Below are 22,668 nucleotides of genomic sequence, written 5' to 3' on the forward strand. Positions count from 1 at the left end.
TCTTTTCCTTTTCCTACAACGTGTGCACAAGCTGCATTTGTTTATTCTGAGGAAAGAAACAAAATAATGAAAAAGACAGTAAGTAGCCATATTTAGACTGGCTAAATTCCACTAAAGACATCATCTTAAAAATCAAATAGAAGTATGGGACATTATAATTACCAGACACTGGTGTCCATATTTTGAATATCTCTTACCCAAGGTTTAGTGTGTTATCCAAATTAATGCTGTGTCTTGGTTCTTGTTCAGTTGGCAAATTTACCATTTGGATAGTGTTCTCTAAATATCTGATACAGGAAGAATAAGCACCACAAGACATCACAATAAAATGAATTGTTTGAAAGAGATTAATACATCATGTTACATATTGCATATCAATATGCTTTTTAAAATAGTCAGCCTTAAAACATACCTTGAATATAAGGAAGTAAAACCAAGGGTGACCATCAGTAGACAGCAGAGGATTCCATCATGTTTACTTAGAAAAGTGAACAAAAAATAATAACCATAAAAATAATAATAAATTAATGAAATAACATTTAGGCCTCTGTAGATTGTTTTTCCTTTCAGAGGTATGCCAATATTTTGCATAGGTAATTCATGTAGATTGCTAAAGCCTGATGAACATTTAGGAATCACCAATCAATGGGGAAAAATGTGTATTCTGCTACTGCTTGCAATGCTAACAGCCACTACAGTTAAACTAGTCACAAAGCTGTATATGGTACTGCACTGAAAACCTCCTTGCAAGTGCTCACATCACTAGTGGGCTAGTAACTTCTGGCTCCAAAACAAGGACATGGTGGTAGCCAAAATATTGTCAAGAAATATGAAAAACAATAGGGGACACTATGGTTATTTTTATGGTTTTTGTACCTACAGATAAAATGACATGGCAAAGAAAACAATATTTTGGAAAGATTTAAAAATGCTGCCTCCTTCACTCGATACAAGTTTATATAAGACAGAATGAGGCAAAGTGAAAACAATCCTGTATTTTGACCTTTTCTATAGTCAAGATCTTCTGATTACAATGGAAGAGTCTAGTTTGTTATCAACTCACAATTCACAATCCAGTTTCTGCAACGGTATGTGCACTAATGCACATGGCACGAGTTAATTGTACATTTGTGAAGGCACTGTTACTGTTGAGCGATATGTAGAGTAGCTGGACCAACATTGTGCTGTCATCTAGATCATCTATAAGAAAAAGTCTAGCACATTTCAAGATTTCAGCAATTTCCAATATTAAGCAAGAATTGAACATCTTGCGCCCCCATTCCTACCACCAGCACCACCATCTTGGCCCACACTCCTACCTCATTGTTAAGGGAAATAGCCCTGTCATTTTCCCCTTAAGCAGCGTTCTGATGGAGAAGAAAGTGATGGCTGGTTGACAGAATTAGACCTTAGACGATTGAAAAGAAAAAAAACACATAGTGAGCACAACCTTGGGATAAATAAAGTATGTCTTATTTCATTATCTACATTCATTTCCTGGATACCTTGCCATATCCATAAATTATAAACTACACAAAACTCCTTTAAACCAACAAAGTTTATTGCTCACTTTTACAATTAAGATCAATCAATATAAATCCATGTGAAAGATAGACTTTGGATAAAATCAATCAAAGCTATATCTGCAACACCTCCAGAGAATACCAGTATTAAAGTTCTGAATAAAACTTACTGTGCTGTGTCTTATGTAGTATTTTACTTTGACCCAAACATCAAAATGATCCAGTGGCATCTAGGATTAATTCCTCCAATTTAAGCTTAAAGAATGTTTTTATCATTGAAACTTAAACCAGTATGTCATAACATTGTGCCCATTTTAATTAAGGCAGATGGACATTGGTTGGATGTAGCTTTAGAACTGAGTACAGTATAATAGAGCATACAGCAGGTGAAATAAGTATGGAACATCACCAATAGTAAATATATTTCTAAAGGTCATATTGGCATGTTGGTAGCAGCCCATCGAATCAACACATTCAAATAAATGAAACCATAGCTGTCCATAAAAATGGTGTATTAATGAGAAATGAAAGAGCAATAAAGTATTAAATATGTTTACAGAAATGTATTTAATATTTTGTACAAAATCCTTTGCTGGTGATGACAGCTTCAGGACACCTCCCATATGGAAAAACTAGTCGCATGCATTGCTCAAGTGTGATTTTAGCTGATTCTTCTACACAAAATGTTTTTCAAATCCTAAAGGTTCAGTGGGCCCTTTCTATGAACTTTCAGCTTTAGTTCTTTCCTTAGATTTGATGACGTCCGTGGGTTCTCAAGAAATTTAATTTAATTTATTTATTTAGGACAGTGCATGTTAAATGTAAAAAAATTACATGAAAGTAAACATACCAGATTATAGTCAAGGGCTAATTTCTATCTGTTGTCCATGAACAAAAAAATAAAAAATAGACATAATAATTCATAAAAAATTCATAATTCATTCATAATAAAAACTCCATCACCAAACTCACACATACACACCATTCTGTTCCCAAATAAAACATTAAAACTATACAACTTATACATGATCACACACTTGATTTGTCCATAACCAGTTTTTAACCTGTGCCTTAAACAAATTGAAAGTAGAGCATTCTCTAATGGATTGAGGAAGACTGTTCCACAGATGGCCACCCTTGACAGAAAGGACGTTCTGCCCAAATGCTGTCCGTCTGTGGGGTATAAACAAGTCTCCTCAGATTGTAGCTCGAGTGGTCCTGTCTGAGCTTTCTTTATGCCTAATGGACTGCTTTAGTGGTGGTGGAGCAAGGGAGTGTAAGACTTTATATATTAAACACACTCTTAAGTTTCACTAAGTTATTGAAGTTCAGTAATTTATGTTTTTTTAACACATGTGGTGGTGGGAAGTCGGTTTTTTGTCAAGTAGTTTTAAACTTCTTTTATAAATGTTTTCGATAGTTTTAAGTGTTGTTGGACAAGGAAGTGACCAGGAATTAATATAAAAGAAAAAAGACAGGGAGCACAAAATGGAGTATCCTAAACTGGTACAACCTGTCTCATTAAAATATGGGGAAGATACATATTTATTTTTTTTCCCCTCAACCTCCGGTGCCATTGTGTAAGTCATTTGAATGTACAAGTCCAGTAAAACCTGTTGTATTTGTACCTCTTAAGCAGAGACAGCAACCATTTACCATTAGATTCCTGGCCACAAACCTGCGTTAGTGTTAATGATGAGAATAACAAGAATTTTGTTTAAAAATAAAATGACAAAAAATGTGCTCCTTTAGTCTAATCTTCCATGCTTAAATTTTAAACTAAATTCATACATGGTTGCCAATTGAACCACACTCAGTATTTATAGTGAATAAAAGATGAAAATTCATTGAAGGATTGAGAAGGGTCATTATGTAAATTGCACTCATCTCCAGAGGGCCCAAAACTACAAAAACTACAGTATCACAAGCGTTCTTTCCACTACATGAGGAACAGGATGAAACACTTGAAATACCCACTAACTGCTGTGAACTAAATAAAAATACATGGTAAATGGTAAATGGCCTGTATTTGTATAGCGCTTTACTAGTCCTGCCTAGGGACCCCAAAGCGCTTTTACACATCCAGTCATCCACCCATTCACACACACATTCACACACTGGTGGAGGCAAGCTACAGTTGTAGCCACAGCTGCCCTGGGGCAGGCTGACAGAAGCGACCTTCTGGCCAACACCAGTAGGCGGTAGGTGAAGTGCCTTGCCCAAGGACACAACGACCGAGACTGTCCGGTCGTTGTAAAATGTTGTAAAATTCATGTAAAATGAATTAATACATCCTATTAATTCATTTTACATTTCTTACATTTGTTCACAGATAAAATTTGTTACTACATAAGTCACAGAGTAGGTGAGTGACACTAACTCTTTTATGTAGAAAACAAGAGTACATTTTAATTTTTAATTTTATTTATTTTTTAAAGCAGATACTTTGTACATGTTCACTTGTAGGAAAGTAAATCAATAAAGTCAACTTACGTGGATTCACAGATATATCCAACACCTTGATTTAACTGAATAAAAACTCGGAACAAAAGTTTGCGTTATCTTGTGTAGTATCCAACTTAGTCAATAAAAAAAAAAACACTCAGGGTTGTCAAGTATATGGCGGCATCTATCCCTTGACAAAAGTTACTGATGGAAGAACAAACTGGCAAACTTCCTCTTTGTATTTTCATGTAATAGAGCTGGGCGGTCCTTAAAGCAGACCTATGAAATCAGGACTCATGCACAGAGGCATTCTCATCAAGGTTATGTACACATCTGCGCAAAACCTGTATGACAAGCATACGTTAATAGTGCATGATGTGTCTAACTGATATGAGACGTACCATGAAGGGTACGCAGTCAGTGTACTTTAATACTGTACACTGCTGGGAAAAAAAAGTACAGACGGCCACAGGTGGCAAAAGTACAGACATTCTGTTCTTATGTAGAAATACAGATACTAATTTTAAAAATCCTCCAGTAAAAGTTGAAGTACTGATTGAGCTTCTGTACTGATGTAAAAGTAAAAGAGTACAGGCTCTGAATTGTACTCAAAGTAAGAAAGTAAGTACTTTGGAGGATGTTTTCACCAGCTATTTTTGTCCAAACCTACAGTCAGGTCCATAACTATTGGAACATCGACACAATTCTAACATTTTTGGCTCTATACCCAACCACAATGGATTCCAAATGAAACGAACAAGACATGCTTTAACTGCAGACTGTCAGCTTTTATTTAAGGGTATTTACATCCAAATCAGGTGAACGGTGTAGGAATTACAACAGTTTGTATATGTACCTCCCACTTCTTAAGGGACCAAAAGTAATGGGACAATTGGCTTCTCAGCTGTTCCATGGCCAGGTGTGTGTTAGTCCCTCATTACCCCAATTACAATGAACAAATAAAAGGTCCAGAGTTCATTTCAAGTGTGCTGTTTGCATTTGGAACCTGTTGCTGTTAACTGCCCGGATGAGATCCAAAGAGCTGTCACTATCAGTGAAGCAAGCCATGATTAGGCTGAAAAAACAAAACAAACCCATCAGAGAGGTAGCAAAAATATTAGGCGTGGCCAAAACAACTATTTGGAACATTCTCAAAAAGAAGGAACGCACCGGTGAGCTCAGCAACACCAAAAGACCCGGAAGACCACGGAAAAAAACTGTGGTGGATGAACGAAGAATCCTTCCCCTGGTGAAGAAAACACCCTTCACAACAGTTGGCCAGATCAAGAACACTCTCCAGGGGTCCGTTCTTCGTACCTCGCTAAGTAAGTTAGCCGGATTTGATTGTTGACGATTTCGCGTGATCTTGGATCATTCGGTTCTTCGAAGCTCATCCGGGACTTGCTGTCATAGCAACAGATCCGTAAGCGTAAACCTGCTCGGGAGCAGGCTTACTTTATGTAAACAAGATTAGATCGCGGCCACTCAGGTATGTCCGCTCCATTTATACGAAAGCAACAGCGATATTTCTCCACTGTTTTACCATAAATAAATTATCAATGTAACTAAAGATAATGCAGCATTTGATTCTTTCTGTTGATTTCATACAGATACATACAGGTCATTTCCGAAAAAAAGGGAAATGTACTATTAATCATTCTATGTCATGTAGTAGATCATTTCAGATGTAATTCATATTTTAGGGTAGTAATAGTAAATTACTACGTGCAATCAAGATGAGAGACCACGGCTATAAAAGCGAAGGTGGATTTGGGAAGTCTGTCGCAGCCATGTCCTGTCCGTTTGTACGCGAGCAACCCATTGCGGAAGGTGCAAGATTGATAAGGAGAGTTTTCAGAATTCAGCGTATATTGCGGGATAGACAGGATCCTTTAGCTCAGCGCGACAGTGTGCTCATAGAGAGATATCGATTTTCCCGTGAGGGTATTATTTACTTTCTTTCTTTCTCTCTCTCTCTCTCTCTGATATATAGATATATATATATCTCCCAACTTACTGTGCATACTTCAGTCACCCCTTGCATGGGAACAGGTAGAAGTGATGGAGTGTTATGTAAAACTACACAAAAAACCCCACAATGTCAATAAATGTCACAGTACAAAAAGCATTTTAATTAAGGCAACAACCAAATATTTTACATTGTACAAATAGCACCAGTTATGAAGGTGCTGCTACTGCACCCCGGCTGCTGGTCTAAGGAAGAGCTGCCTCCAGGGATGCCCTCAACAATGGGTCTGGTGGCATTCAACCCTAGGGCCAGCTCCTCTGCCGGGGTGTGACTAGGGGGTGCAGGACCACCACTTGTCTTTATTTGCTCTGCCCTTTTCTTGGTTGCTGTTATAAACAAACAAACAGATTATTTCAGGGTCTCTTTTCAGGAGACTAAAAGCAATATAAGTGATAAATATTACCATTCTGTAGAATACTCTTATATTTCACTTTTACTTGTTCCCATGTTAGTGGGTCCTGTTGTGGCTCTAATGTGAAAGAGGATACAATGTAATATAATATAATGTGGTATAATATAATATCACATGATATAATGTAATATCATGGATCACTTACGAGTTTAATTATATCCCTCAATCAAGAGTTCTTGCTCTGCTGCCGTCAAATACTGAGCGCGCTTCTTCGACATCTTCGCCGACCAATCACAGGGTTGCCGATCAATGTTTCTACTATCGATGCGTAGCCCCTTTTAAGCCACCCAGTGATCTCAGATTACTTCATCCAGCTATACTAATCGTCAACAACAGGTGTGTTCGGAGAACCGGATTAGCGAGCTCAAAGTTAGCGCGATGATTTGATCTTGGATGTGTCATTTGATCTTGGATGTAGTAAGCGAGGTACGAAGAACGGACCCCAGGAGGTAGGTGTATGTGTGTCAAGTCAACAATCAAGAGAAGACTCCGCCAGTGTGAATACAGAGGGTTCACCACAAGATGTAAATGTTTGGTGAGTCCCAAAAACAGGAAGGCCAGATTAGAGTTTGCCAAACGACATCTAAAAAAGCCGTCACAGTTCTGGAACAACATCCTATGGACAGACGAGACCAAGATCAACTTGTACCAGAGTGATGGGAAGAGAAGAGTATGGAGAAGGAAAGGAACTGCTCATGATCCTAAGCATACCACCTCATCAGTGAAGCATTGTGGTGGAAGTGTCATGGCGTGGGCATGTATGGCTGCCAGTGGAACTGGTTCTCTTGTATTTATTGATGATGTGACTGCTGAAAAAGCAGCACGATGAATTCTGAAGTGTTTCGGGCAATATTATCTGCTCATATTCAGACAAATGCTTCAAAACTCATTGGACGGCGCTTCACAGTGCAGATGGACAACGACCCAAAGCATACTGCAAAAGCAACCAAAGAGTTTTTGAAGGGAAAGAAGTGGACTGTTTTGCAATAGCCAAGTCAATCACCTGACCTGAATCCGATTGAGCATGCATTTCACTTGCTGAAGACAAAACTGAAGGGAAAATGCCCCAAGAACAAGCAGGAACTGAAGACTGTTGCAGTAGAGGCCTGGCAGAGCATCACCAGGGATTAAACCTAGCGTCTGGTGATGTCTATGTGTTCCAGACTTCAGGCTGTGATTGACTGCAAAGGATTTGCAACCAAGTATTAAAAAATGAATGTTTGATTTTATGGTTCTTATTGTGTCCCATTACTTTTGGTCCCTTAAGAAGTGGGAGGTACATTTGCAAACTGTCGTAATTCCTACACCGTTCACCTGATTTGGATGTAAATACCCTCAAATGAAAGCTGACAGTCTGCAGTTAAAGCATGTCTTGTTCGTTTCATTTGGGATCCATTGTGGTGGTGTATGGAGCCAAAAATGTTAGAATTGTGTTGATGTCCCAATATTTATGGACCCGACTGTAACTGACCTTATGTAACCTTGTGTTATATTAATGTAATAATAGAATATTATTAGTAGATGGAGATACACACTTTATTTTAGTCAAAATTTTAATTCTAATAATATACTCACCTTGAATCGGTTAAGTAGAACGTGAACAGAGAAAAAGAAACAAAAGAATAAAATGCTCCATTTTAAAAGTGAGAGTACCTCATTTTTTGCAGGACAATTGCAAACAAAAACAAAAACATAATGACAAACACACCAAACAATGCTGGGTTATTTTCATAACTCAACCTCTGGGTAGAAGCCATAGGTTCAGAAGTTGGGTTAGTTTGACCAAAAATTGGTTCAAAAGTTGTGACTCAGGAGTTGGGTTGGCGATGTGCCGGTTCTTTAATTATCTCCCAAGCTTGAATAATTTTTGTCGGTTTATAGGTTGAGTGACTTTGATCAAATTTGGGTCAAAATTGTACGCAATTGTTTGGATTGAAGACAAGCCTCAGAAGAAGCCACATCATTCCTTACAAACCGCTTTTTTCAACTAGACTGTGACCTGATCAGATATCACTGGACTTCTCCTCTACTGTGAAGTAAAATATGGTAAGTAAAAAGTGAATTCCAACAGAACATCACGGAGACAGCGCTGTGCTGGCCCAAGCAAAATGACACCAGTGGCAGCTTCCAAAGTGTGTGCGCTGGGGTGATAAAAATAAAGAGGATCAGTTAAAAATGTTTGGGTGTGTTTTTCAAAGCTTCTGCTCCTAATGAGATGACAGATGGTGTCATGGGGGCTGTCCTCCCAGTGAGGCCAGGGCATCACTGAACACTAAGTTGTATCTAAGTTGAAGAAATTGCATGTAGTCTCCTTTTACATTATTGCTCCCACTTTGTGCAATGCATTTGCAATCATTTGAGACAGGAACACAGATTATTTTATATTATGATTTTTAGATTATAACTAAAGAAAATAACATTTAACAATCTTACCCTCCTACAGTACAAGAATGTGCTGTGCAGGCAGCACTGAACAGCACATCTCTAGGTGCACAGCTGTACATGACACTGTACATGACAGTAGGCCTGCTGTTACTTTATACATAAATACACATTAAGATGTAATAGAAAAAGCACAAATTCTCTTGCAAGTTTCATTTACCTTTTTTATCTACATACGTTTGTTTTATGTAGAGATGCAGCATTGTCACTGGAGTTTGAATTAGGCAGCAGGAGCATGGAAGCGATATATGTTTGTATAACTGATCCCAGCACATTAATGACAGGACACCATGAGATCTGCAGTAAAACATTTAAATCGAGAATAATTCACAGCTGAAAGAAAAATGTTCAAAATAAAGAGAAATTTCACAAACTACATGTTGAATCAATACAATGTCATATTTCTAATTACAGAAATTAAATTCTTTATTTATATACGGCATGTCTGTACACTCTTTGTATTTTCTCCTGTCAGTCTGATCGGCTCTTAAGAGGGGAATTCATAGAAAAGTGAGTTTTGATCTCTCCTGATACAAACACAATGGCTTTCAACAACAGCAGACAACTCGTTTTCTTCAAAATGATTTTTTTTCTGTTTTTGACAAGGAAAAACTGACAACTGGTGAGACAAATGCTGAATAGAACATTTCCATATCCTTGCTTTTACATTTATTTAATCTTCTGATAAATATATACCACATAAAATATTCTGTTACAAACCAGTGTTAGTGACAATTGATGTAGAATGAATACTGTGTTTTTAACTGCAGAACAACTGTGCTGTACGTGTGCTGATGAATTAAAAAAAATGTCATCATCACAAAAATGGAGTAACTTAATGTTAATTTTAATAATTCAGATTACGATGCGCAATCTGAGTTACTAAAACTTCTATCAAGCTCTTTTTTGTGGAGGTCAAGGTAAGTCCAAATCAACCTGCAGTAATTGGTGTAACAGCTCAAAATCATTATTGCTTCTTAAACCATTATGGCACATTTTACAACATCAAGTCTCAGTAATTTTCCACTGTGTGTTTCTTCACTGGTTTCACATGTTCAGAAACAGGATATTAATGGACTTCAACAACACTTGAGTGAGGTTTTAGTTTCTTTTCATTATGACTAAGTTCTCAAACAAGCCTAACTTGAGAAGTGTTAGGCATGAGCTAATTAAAAATAGCTTCTCTAATAATAAAATATATAATTTCCCAAGTATATGTATACTCCTATGGATATCAGAGACATAATGAGAAGGTGTATTTGAAATCTTTTGGGTAAAATATTCATTCTGTATGATCTTAAAGGAGTTTTGAAACAGACACCACAAACACTGTTGCTATGAACGGCAAGCTGAGTGTCACAAAATTGTTAACGTACAGTTCAAGCCATGTTCCTACCATCATCTACGGCAATGAACTGAAAGAAGATGATGACTGATATGGGTTTAAGCAATGTGTTTACGCTAAAGGCCATCCTGGCTCTGCCAGGCACACAGTTAGGAGCTCAGTTATTTGGGTGGTGCAAAGGATAGAGCTGCTACTTTGCACTGAAAGGAGCTGTTTTGAGTTTGCTGTTTGAGGATGGCCTGCAGCCCAGAGCATCTCAGTGTGACCCTAGAAGAGCTGGAGGAGCTTCTCTGCTGGTCCCCTGATGCCAATAAATGGTAGAACGTGGATGAATAGACGAAAACCAGCACATGTACAGCAAATAATGTGTAGTGCAGTGGAATGAAGAGCAAATCACAGCAAAACAACTCAATTTGCATTCAACACCTTAAAGTCAACACACACTCAATGGCAAACCCTTAAAATATTTTGATAATGTTGACTCAAAAAAGTAACAATGATCTGATGAAAAAGAGGCACTACTAGTGAAGATCTGAAGACACCAGTTTTGTTTTTGCTCCCTCGTTAGCACCTGTACCTACTGCACCAACGATCATTATCTTGTTTCTACCAGTCTGAGAATGTGTCATATTCTAGTTGCTGAAACAGAGGAGGTTTCTAAAATTTCATATGAAGGAGGAGTAAACAGCCTAACTCAGATGGGTTTTTTCCCTGTTAAACATCTTTATCACTAATTTCACACCTAATTAGAGCACACAGTAAAGAAGCATTGCATGTCTGACATTAGACTAGGAATTACTAAGGCTTTACTGAGCATATGGACAGAGCTGTGCACGAGAGCACCAATAGATGTTTGCTTAAAGTACACACTTATGTACCTCTAAACCTTTTCTGCATGGACAATGCTTAGTGCATTTAAGGAGTTCTTTATTCTGCCTTTGTCACAAAGAAGTATTCAATGCAGGATCAACACTTTGCTGCTTTTCAACTATGACAAAAGTACAAAAGGGGCTGGGGCCATTATTAAAAAATACAACTAGCATATCATCTAGAAGAAAAACCCAAGTGTCAGTATGGAGGATAATTTAAGCAGACTAGCAATATTAAAAAAATCGAGCAGTAGCAGTTATACAAATACACCTCATTAGTTTTCCAGCTGTGGTCAGTGAGAGAGACAAATGGCCTCTTTTCACTTCATTTCTCAACAGTTCAGTTCAGCAAAAAGCTGAAACCTTTAACACTTTCTCCCCTAGAGATGACATTTGTCAACATCCCCTGTAAACTTAACGATGGTTTCTGACACCTCAGTCTCTCTCTCTCACTCTCTCTCTCTCTATACATATATGTATGTATGTATGTATATATATGTGTATATATAGTAAAGATGTAGTTTGACAACAATTGGAATAGTTTCCAGGTTATTTCTCATTAACTTCTAATGCCAACTCAGCCATTTTGTTCTATAGGTTAAAGCCTGAAAAATGACAAGAAACCACTCAGTCATGAAAAGAACTTCAATGGTTACTCCAAAGTAATCTTTCAAAGGGTAAAGTGTTAATCATTTGATATGTTCATAGTCTTATACATGTGACGGAAAGTTAAAACTACAAAGGCTCGTGAAAAAGCCAACCAACATTTGGAGGGCCCAATTGCACACTACCACTAGCACAAAAGACTTGAACCAGCACCTGGCTCAACTGGTGGAAAGGGGGAATATGAGATTTTAGTATTTAATTTGTTTTAAGTAGGAGCACCTCCTGAGCTCAAAACACTTTGGTTACATTACATGGTTGTACCCTCATTTTAGGTTTTAACCTAAAACTCCAGTGCATTTGGGCACAAAAGCCTCCATCAGGAAGTGAAACCATCAACCCATGGTTTGTCCATAAATCTTTTGTTGTGGTAGTTTTCCACCAGGAGCAAACTTACACAAGTGGCGAGAGTGAAAAATTCCACCAGTAAAACTCCACCAACAGGAATCTCCAAATAATGAGACACACAGATGCAAGAGAAAAGTAGTTTAAAGTCTACTTTAACTGAGCATTAGCAAGTATAGAAATCAATCTCCAGAGTTTACTATCTGCCTGTCTGACTGAAAAGTGAGAAGCTGAAACCAGTTTTTACTTTTATTCAACTAAAACTATTTGAAATTCAAATACTCAGCTGTTCTAGTTAGCTCCAACTGCTAAATGGAAAAGCAAACCTATTCTACTCTTGTGCATTCACACTGTACTTACTGTACCTTGAATCTGCAGTGCAGATCAAACTGCTGTATCTGGGTTTAACAAAAAGCAGTAAAAATGTGGCAAGAACCCCAAAAATGCAGAGCACTTCGCCTGCATCTGATTTTTATTCAGATTTCTCTTTTTTTTAAATAAATGTGGACATACCTTCATATTAGGTGTGATAAAATGATAAAAATTCACTGTTCATACATGGGTTTTTTTTAGTTTAGTATTCCTTTTTCATTGTGAGGCTGTTACGTCTTTAGTAAATAGACAGCTCTTTCGTGCTCACACCCTGGTTACAGTATTTCAAGACAAAATGAACCATCATCACTTGCTTGTTCACCTCCAAGTCATAAATGCTGCTTTTTCTTTCTTCTTTCCAGTGTACAAAGTGGTGCCGTCCAGACTGTGTGCTGAGCTTTCAGCTTTGCCCCTGCTGACATGATGCTACAGGCTAACAAGCATTGCAGAAACTGAAGAGTTAAATGTTTGTGCTTTCCATTTTTGCCTCATCACTGATGCCATTTTGCATATTTTCATTTCCCAGGAAACCCCTCCTTTGGCTCATTTTCATCTCTGGTTGCTGCACAAGGTTTTCACCACAGGTCTGATACTTGGGCCTTCTATTCCTGTTTGTTTGTCAGATGTGTTAATGTTTTATTTTTCCCTTTTTTGTTTTTGTTTTACCAATTAATGTATATCTGTCCTTCATGCAACATTATGTTATGATACAGCGTACTTTACAGGGTTGTGGTTAAAGGCAAGGCTATTCCAGGTAGATGTCCTCTGTAGGGCATGAGAACTCCACAAACTCTTTATAGTACAGCTGGAAGGCTTTCCTGATGAAAAGAAAAACACATCATGTCATGGTGCCAGTCATTTCTTGAACGTTGCATAAACATAAACACATCATAAACATTCCTAAACAAGAGCCAACAGGTGGAGAAGATTACAAACTGCCAGACATGCCGGAGACAAGCCTTATTATGGTTTTGTTTTCTGCTATTTATTAAGTTTTTTTGTAATTGAAGTTTTTAGGTTGGAGTCAGAGGGTCTTTCCAAAGTGTTAAAATAAGACGAACACACGTCACAAGCCCAGTGTTTAACACTCTGAAGCCTGCTTTGTCTAACGCCTCTGTCCCCCAATAGGCACAGTCTCGGTGATCTAGGTAATTTAAATTATTTATTCATTTGAATGACCTCAATTAAGTTTAGGTTAATTTCTGCAGAGTATTAATTTGGTTCATTTAAGTTTCAGTGATGGTTTAAGTTCAGTTTCAGAATAACTGTGTTTACTGAGAAGAGAGAAACTGGCTGATCCTGTCAGGTCAAATTTCTTAAAAGGAAAAACTGTGTGCCAACTGAAACAGTTTTTCCTTTTAGAATATGTTTACAGTAAATGCTGCACCCATATTTCAAAAGGAAACCTAAAGAACGCAAAGTTCAACTCACCCTACTGACTCTGCAAGAGGTTTGGTAGAATTTTCAGACACAAATACGTGGCAGGCAAATCTCTGGTCTGCTGGGTGCTTCGTAATGAAACCAAAATACCTGCAGAGAAGTTTTAAAACAGACATTCAGTACATTACTTTGACACCTAATAATGATGAACCCCTGCTTTGTTTTATCAGTGAGCAGGAAGAGGTTCAATATTCTGAAATATTTATTTAATAGTGACACCTTGTGGCAACTTTAGTCTCTGCTAAACAGTGGCAGACTGCTTCGGCATGACTTATTATACTTTCAGTTTTTACTTACTTGCTGTTTTTTGGGTGATAGCCACAGAAGGAGACGTTCTTTAATTGGAAGAAGTGACTGCACTCGTTACTCTGTCAACAGAGGATGCAGACACATCTAAGATTAACACCAAGAAGCAAAAATTTCAGACTCTCTTCATATGTTCTGCTTTTATTCATTTCTTGCTTTTTTGGCTTGCTGAGAAAATAAACAATCAAAGCTGTTATCTTAGACTAATTGGTAGCTGCAATATTAAAATATATTGAGATTGATAGTGCATCACATTGTATTATCCGAACATTAGATCTTGAAAAAAGTAACACATTAATTTCACAATTGTTTAAACGGCTAAGCTTTAAATTGATACAATTCCCATATACATACATAGAATTACCACAGTATTCTTTCTTTCTTTTTGCTGAAGTAATTACTGTGGCCTGACACTAACACATTTGTCTGCAGTATCAGTTGGCAGCCACATGGTGGAGATGTGCCTCATGTGTTCCTTCAACTCTGTGCTGATAGATTGAGCTTCTCGCTCTCTTTCTCTGTCTTATTCTTCAAATATACACTCGCCAACCTCTTTATTAGGTAAACATGTTCAACTACCTATTAACGCAAAAATCTAAATAGCCAATCGCAGGGTAGTAACCCAATGCATTTCGATGTAGACATAGTTTAGACAACCTGCTAAAGTAAAACTGAGCATCACAGTTGTTTCTGCCACATGGGCTAGTTTGAGTATTTCTAACAACTGGGAGCCTTTTCTTTTTTAGAAACAAAATATTTTAAGTTGCAAGAAAATCTTTATCAGTTAAAAACACATGAACCAAACACTGCAGCATTGAAAAAGTGAGATCCTAACCTTTTCAACTTTCCAAAAGATTGTTGATGAGCTGTTATTTGACCAGGCTGTGAAGTCGCATGTAATTATTTCACAGTAGACATACACAGGGTCAGTAAATGTCTTACTCTGTCACAGGCATAATAATCCTCTTGAACTGAAAGCTTGATGCCCTTCACACTGATCTCCAGGATGCATGAGGAAGGTGGGTTATACTTGACTGTCATCCTTCGGTTAGTAGCAATCTGTAAGACACGTGTAAGATGGTTTTTGAAAATGTTACCAGATCCAAGCTCTTCAAAAGTTTCCTTTACCTATGACGAAGCAAGAGTCCAAGAGTCCAAACCTGTGCCGAGGCAGCTCTAGCTCTGGGCAGTATTTACTTTTAAGGGAATAATATTGTGTTTTGTATATATTAATTTTGTTTTCTTTTATAAAAAGCATTTTCAGAGGTTTATAGTACAATAAAAATAATACAATTTGGGGTCAATTTGAAAGAAAAAATTGAATTTAAAACAAAGATAAAAGATATTTTTTTAAGATTTGACCTAATTTGACTTTAAAAAAAGAGGTCAGAGTAACATCATGCAAAATTTATAATCCCTATATATCATTCCTTATATGCCTATATGTTGTCAATAAGTAAGAGACATAGTTTTCTACTGACCTTAAAGGAGAGGTCAGAGGTCAAATGTAACGAGACACAAACCATTGCAAGAATCATAGTTACTAAGTTATAAAGGCTTTTTGTCAATTTTTGACCAACAAATCATTGAATTGACCTTGTAGACTTTGATGGATGTAAGATTTTAAAGGACTGTTAACATGACAACAACTTTTTGAGCTATCGTGTTTACAGGCAAAACGACACAAAGGCACACAAATGTAACATAAACCCCTATGGTCTTGAGTTTAGTTCTTTTATGCCTCTGAGTTTATTTGTATCTCTGGTCTCATTTTCTTGTCTGTGTCTCATCCCTGTGTCTCCTGTGAGAGTGTGTCATGTTCTCTGTGTATGTCTCCCAGTCATGTCTGTATTTGGTCTCGAGCCCTCTCCCTCCCCCCTCCGTGTTTCGTCTCCTATAACTTACACATGCGTGTACAATATGAGCTTACCTTCTGCATAGCTGCACACAAAACATCGTTTCCTTTGTGATAGGGCACTTGAACTGACCCCAGAAACTTTAGGCGGTATCTCTCAATCCATTCATTGCTCTTTACTGCACAGAAAAAAGCAAAAAAGAAACAACAATGACAATAAGCACAAGAGGCAAGATGTGTAAATTCTAATATTACATACAGCACTATATTCAGGCTAAAATTCAGCTGTAAGTAGCTCCTTTAAGGGAACAGAATACATTTTTGAGCTGTCGATCAGTACCAATGACTAACAATCTGTTATAGCATTGCACTTCACAACATTTCATACTTTATCCCATGTTGCTTGCTGCATACACCTCCTTGGGTTTTCAAAAGTAGAGTAAAACACTCCCTGGAGTGCACATTAACCCCACATATCAGAGCATACTCCAATCAATCAATCAATCAATCAGATTTTATGTATATAGCACATTTTAAAGACCGAAGTACACCAAAGTGCTTTCCAGTAAAATCATGATACAGATAAAAATCACAATATAAAATATAAATTACAGATATAAATAAAATGAATAGAATATAAAATAATTATATTTTCCATGCAAGAGCCCTCAAAGGCTTCCCATCCACAAACACAACCATGCCAGAGGTACTGAATCTAGAAAATCTGGGTCTGGCTTTATCATTGATGACATTTCTGATGTTCATGGCATGTAAGCCTAGTTTCAGCAGCCATCTCTCGCTTTACTAACATATTCGTGGTCCAACTCCTACAAATCCCAGCACTGTTGGTACCTTTGTAGTTCTCCGTGTCCTTGGTCACCTCTACAGCGTAGTAGGCTGGGAAGGCACCACGAGCACCAGTTCGCATATTGTAGCCCTCATACCAGTAATCCTCTGCCTGGACCTCCACCAGCAGCGGGTCATCCACCTCTAGCTCCAACTCGTCTTCGTGCCGAGGGACAAACCTGTTGAGAAAGATGTGAGATTTTTATGTGCTGGCTGCACACGTAACTGCTCCACAAACTAGCTCCGAAATTAAATTGAAATTTAAGGTTTAAAAGTCAAACACCGGTTTCCTACGCCTGCTTGTTGTTACAAGGAAATTTTTAAACAATTTAAAGAAAAATATTTAATCAGTGACTTAAATGCAACTTATGAGTGTTAGCTGGTCAGGTGCGTTGCTACACACTATTACACACAAACCAGGGTAAAAATGAACTACAATCAGTTCCTTGCTTACAGCTATGCATTAGCGACATTGCATCTTTCCATATGATGTACTGGTGTACAGACATTTTCCTGCTGTTCCAGGGGGAACAGTGTGAGGACACTTTAAAGAAGGCCTGTCAAACTCATTTTACACTGTGGGCCACATGCAGTCACTTTGATGTTAAGTGGGACAGATCTATAAAACTCCCCTTTCTAAAGACGTTTAACTACAAATTTAATCCCCGATAAAGTAATACCAAAAAAAAAATTAAAAAAGGAATTTTTCTGTCATTTTCATGTTTTATCTGTTACTTGCTTACTTTGGTGTAGTATGAATGGCTATGGAGGAGGTCTGTATTACTATGGAAAGCTATAAAACGTATGCAAATACAGTTACAAATCCAAAATTTACACCCTTCTTACCCTTTTTCTAAAGCCATCCATTGGGTTGGATGAAGTCCTTTCTGGGCTGAATCTGGCCCCTGGGCCTTATGTTTGACATCCCTATGAAAGCTTATTTTCACCACTGAATTCATTTGTATATTTTTTCTTTGCCATCCATAACTCAACATCTTGAGCTATATGTCCAAAATTTTGAGTTAATAAGCTAAAATTTCACAGAAAATAACTCAAAGTTTTAAGATAGCTCAGTCAATCAGGAAGCTCTGTGAAGGTACGTCATTTCCCTGTTACCTGTAAGCAAAAAGTGGAAGGCATTAGCTACCAAAGCTGCAGCTGCAGGTCATGATTGAGTCAACTGCTGAGTACTTCCAGCATGGTTTCAGAAATGATGAAATCTCTGCGTTATTAGCTAAAAGGCATGGTGTTATTATCAGCACAGCAGCAGTTTGTACATGTTTACACTGGTAGCTCATGGATACTATCACTACCCAATGTTGAGTGTGCCTGTGTCACTGCCATCTGTTTTCAGGTAACAAAGAACTAAAAATTTAGAGAAAATAACTCAAAATTTCAAGTTATGGCATTTTTTGTCAGTGGTGAAAACAAGCTTCCATATGAAAGAAAAAAATAGAAAGCAACTGGTGCAGTTATAGGAAAATCTCAGTTTTCTTTTCCCAGTTACAATTATGTCATTCTTGGATATTAAAAAATAGGATCTCCCAGTTTCTTCCAGTTAAATTAATGCAAAACTGAGGACATAATGTTTGGCCTTCTACTTTTAACTGAGAGCTTGAAAGATGACCAGGGCTCTTTGATACTTTTATTAAATTACAAGTTATATAATTCTAAACTAACCTAATCTTTGACACAAATTGGAAATTTATCAAACAAATAAATGCAGTAGTCAACAATCTGCAGACTAAAATCTTTTCTTAAAAGAACTGGGAGTAAAGGCAGTTTTAAGAACCCTTTTGTAGTTTTATTGAAGCACTTTGGTTTTAAATGTGCTGTAATATCTACTCAGTTATTTAGTAAATAAGTAAGTAGGTCAGGATGGAAAAATTGCATTGATGGTTTATCATTAAAACACATCTTTCTATTTAATGCCTGTAGATTGGCTCATTCAAAAACTTATTTGAGTTATCTGAAAGCTGCTGGATGAATTACTCATTTCTACGAAAGATTCATTAGTAAAGATAAACACCAAGCATTTAATGAATACTTCAGGTGCCCATTCTTTGCTTACACAATCTGGTCTGTTTGACTGAAGACATAAAAGGCTGGATAGGATTCATAGAATCTGAAATGTTTATAACAGTAACTGACTGGGAGATGAATGCCACACTTCATTGATAATATAAGCATAATGTGTCATATTATATTACCGCCGTGTTATTTCATCAATCCACACAAGTTTTAAACATGACTGTTATTACAATATCAAACCCTAAGGCTTATTTTTTTCCTATTTCTTTACTATGGTTTTCACAATTCATTAACATCATAATCAACAGAACTGACAGCACACACTACATACTGTCATTTTTCACGGTTTTACAACGTCTGTTGGGATTACAGCAAGGATGGTAGTGTAACTGTCATTACCTATAGACGGCTCGGTGGCTCTGATCCTTCTCCTCACCGTTTATGACACAGGAATATAAACCAAAGGATTCTGCACCTGAATACCAAAAAAGGACAAAAAAACAAGAGAGAAATTTTAAAAATAGGAAGGAAACAGTATGCAATGTCAGCCTTTGTGTCGGGCTTGCAAAAAGATTAATGACACAGGCTTATAATTTGTAACAAAAGTCCAAAAAAGCCCACAGCGAACATAATTAGGAGATGCAGCATTTACATGTATGCATTCTCTAAGACATGAATCACACTTTAATTAGGCATGAAGCAAACGTGCATTGTGTATTTCTACCTACATGCCCCTGAGACCTTTGTGACTGCTGCCTGAACTGCTCAGATAAACTGCTGCAGCGTTTCTAATGAGACTAAAATACATGGATCGCTTCCAAGAGACCGGCCTGGACTATTAGAGCAAATACTGTAAACACACGTATCTCCTATTCTCTGTCTCCATAACATGAATTGCCTCTTGTGCCCATTAATGCTGGCTCTTTAACAGACACTATGATGAGGGTCAATATGTGGGTGGCAACAGCAATTGAATCAGTCCTGCAGTCCTCAAACAGAGGATTCTCATCTCCCTCCTCCCGGCTAAATACTCAAAGACTGTGGTGAAGACCACACTGTCTTCACCACATAAGTGGGCATAGGGTGCTGTTGGAATACTACTACACAAGTAGTAGTTAGTAGCTAATTAAACAGGTGAGACTTACAGTTCAATTAGTCTTAGACTTTCTAAGTCTCTTCTAGGCTATTATACTCAGTAGAATATCTGAGTAGATACTTTCTGAATTTCACAATCAGTGCATCGTTGTTCTGCTTCATACTGAAAAATGATTGAATCTTCCAGTGGAAGTGACACAAAATTACATCAAGTGATGCGCCTTCACTCAGTTTGGGAAGTTTTACAGTTTTATGGGAGTTTTATGTCTAGAACTTCAAACAACTCACTAACTTCTTTCTGGATGTGTGTTTTCTCACATCCCTGAGCAAGCTGGCTGAGCACCTTTTCACTAAACAGGTCATTTAAATGTCCAGTCTATTGCTTTTATTCTTGAGACTTAAAAGCAGAGGTGACATCATTTAAAAAAAAAAAATACTACTACTCTACAAATACATGAATAGTAAATGGTTATACTGTGTATCAGTATGGCTTAGTATTGTATTACTCCACAGTTAGGACAGTCATGTGGATGACTGTGTTTAGTGTATGACAAAATTTTGATTCCTGAACATTCCTGTGGCTTTGCTTCATCAGCTGCGCTGCGTTAAGCCTTGAAGAGCAATTGTTGCCAGTTTGGCTGGACACCACTGACAGTGTATATTTAAAGGGAATTAGGCACAGCACCAGCCACTAGTGCTGATACACTTCCTGGCATTTACAAGCAAGTCTCAGAAATGTAGTTAATGGATTAAAGGGGAAAAATGTAAAAAAAACAAAAAAAAACAAAACAAAAAACCAAAACTGCCATCAGCACTGTCCGACTACCGCATTTGCTAACCAATGTGAGTTTCTTCAAGAAGTCTTTACACTAGTTACACAACAGAAAAACAAACCAAAAGCTAAATGTTAGCCATCGCCACCATTTATGTTTGGAATTGAGTTTTTACCAGACTTACTGGAGGAGCGAGAGCGCCCATTCATGAAGACATTGAGGAACTTCTTGGAGAAGTGGAGGTCCGCCTCTGGAGTAGAATCCTCAGATAGGCACGCTGTGGCCTCTCGACGCACTCCTCCTATCCGAGGGTCATGCTCCTCTTCCTCTTCCTCATACTCCTCTCCGATGGCTGACTCGTATGGAGACGAGACACAGTTGTCATAGACGGTGGCCGAGTCACTGTCATCGCTGTAGCCTTGGTAACACTGCCGGAGACTGACTAACTCCAGCTGAGCGTGTTCATCCACCACCAATGTATATTTAACTGAGTCATATGTCAGGCCGCTGGCCTCTGAGCTCATGGAAGTCCTCGGTGGGGCGGCTCCCTTTACCCCTCCTTTTCTCATCTTTGCGTCCATTATTAACCTGTCCACATCCTCGTCATCCCCACAGTAGCTTTCATCTGTGGCATCAACATACTCAACTGATGACCCAGCCCTGAGCATGGCCCCAGCTCCTGTACTTGTGCCCTTTAGGCTGAGGTCCAGTGCATGGGAGGAGTGAGCTGACACAGCCATGCTAGGTGGCGTGATGAGGGACTCTACACAGGAAGCGTATGACGGTGGGGGGACATAGATCTCATCCTCCTCATAGATGGAGGGGTTGGTCCGGTCCGGGAGGGGCTGATAAGGAGGTGGTCCCTCTGTGTCAGAGCTAATGGACATGCGTCCCTGCTCCGTCTGCTGTGAGAGGAAAGGCCGGTCCTGGACAGTGGGGGGTTCCAGGGGATCTGCGGAACGTTGCACAGGAGTCAGATAGATCTCCTCTGTTGGCTCGATATGAACGTCTGTGTGGTATCTAATCCTCTCCCTGTGGGACCCACTGCCATCCGCCTTCCCTGATGGATATAGAGGAGCTGGTGTATAGTTCTGTGGTGGTGGTGGTGCCGGTGGCTTCTCCTGAATCTTGGACCGTGTCCCAGCCCCTGCAGATGAGCTGTGCGAGTGTCCCGAGGTGTGGCTGTGTCTGCAGGGGGCGTCGGTGGAGGTCCCGCGGTCTTTGGTCTGCGCTCCCCCTCCGTGCACCTTGTCCTCGTCGCTTAGACAGCTGTGCTCACGTGGAGGGGTGAGGTCACCTAGAGGGAGTGCGGGTGTGAGCAGAAACATGCAGACACCCAAGCAAACACACACGCAGATGCAGATGCACAAGCAAAGCCCAGTCGCGCACACGGAGCAAACATACGTGACGCAGAAACGCAAACATGATGGACAAACAAATGCGCACACATGCACGAAGACAGACATGGCAGCGAATGCACAGGCAGATAAAATAAAGCACACACAGAAAGAGAGACAAGTAGAAATGGTTAGGTAACGGATGTCAGGATTACACAGCCAAATCCCCATTACTCATCAAATTCAGAGTGCAGCCAGGAGAAGGTGATTGACGTGTTATGTCATAATCCATTGGCAGGGGATCCAGACATCATTCCTGAGTATTTTAAATGGCATTTAAAGAGCAGAGGGGCTAATTCAGGACAGGACTGATTTCAAATGAAATCTGTTTAATTCTCATTTAAATGTTAAAGGTGTGCATACAAGTAGCACTGCAAAATTGAAAGAATCTTTTCATTATATTTAAAAAGTAAAATCTCTCCTTACTTCTACACAGAATCACTTTGATTTGCAATTCAGATTGAACACAGTTGTCTCAGA

The 22,668-nt window shown here is 38.5% G+C and overlaps 2 protein-coding genes across 5 annotated transcripts in view; both read right to left on the reverse strand.

Annotated features, from left to right (window-relative positions):
* The window catches only part of LOC116336518 (N-acetyllactosaminide alpha-1,3-galactosyltransferase-like), a 9,239-nt gene extending 5,041 nt beyond the window's left edge, over nt 1-4,198 (reverse strand). The window contains exons 1-4 of the mRNA XM_031760423.2: nt 4,017-4,198; nt 1,320-1,408; nt 413-478; nt 198-287 (exon numbers count right to left, since the gene is read on the reverse strand). Coding sequence (XP_031616283.1) covers nt 198-287; nt 413-478; nt 1,320-1,348 — 185 coding nt within the window. The 5' untranslated portion in view covers nt 1,349-1,408; nt 4,017-4,198. The remainder of the gene's footprint in view (nt 1-197; nt 288-412; nt 479-1,319; nt 1,409-4,016) is intronic.
* A 4,963-nt stretch (nt 4,199-9,161) lies between these two features.
* The window catches only part of mapk8ip1b (mitogen-activated protein kinase 8 interacting protein 1b), a 59,953-nt gene continuing 46,446 nt past the window's right edge, over nt 9,162-22,668 (reverse strand). For 3 of the 4 annotated variants that reach the window (XM_039604496.1, XM_039604373.1, XM_031751494.2), the window contains 8 exons: nt 20,976-22,088; nt 19,323-19,398; nt 16,899-17,071; nt 16,122-16,225; nt 15,134-15,250; nt 14,183-14,253; nt 13,877-13,975; nt 9,162-13,263 (listed from right to left, as the gene is read on the reverse strand). In XM_039604496.1, coding sequence (XP_039460430.1) covers nt 13,191-13,263; nt 13,877-13,975; nt 14,183-14,253; nt 15,134-15,250; nt 16,122-16,225; nt 16,899-17,071; nt 19,323-19,398; nt 20,976-22,088 — 1,826 coding nt within the window. In that variant the 3' untranslated portion in view covers nt 9,162-13,190. The remainder of the gene's footprint in view (nt 13,264-13,876; nt 13,976-14,182; nt 14,254-15,133; nt 15,251-16,121; nt 16,226-16,898; nt 17,072-19,322; nt 19,399-20,975; nt 22,089-22,668) is intronic. The other variant, XM_039604421.1, reaches the window with a different exon arrangement.

Source organism: Oreochromis aureus, linkage group 1 (genome assembly GCF_013358895.1).
Source record: "Oreochromis aureus strain Israel breed Guangdong linkage group 1, ZZ_aureus, whole genome shotgun sequence".
Classification (NCBI taxonomy): Eukaryota; Metazoa; Chordata; class Actinopteri; order Cichliformes; family Cichlidae; genus Oreochromis; species Oreochromis aureus.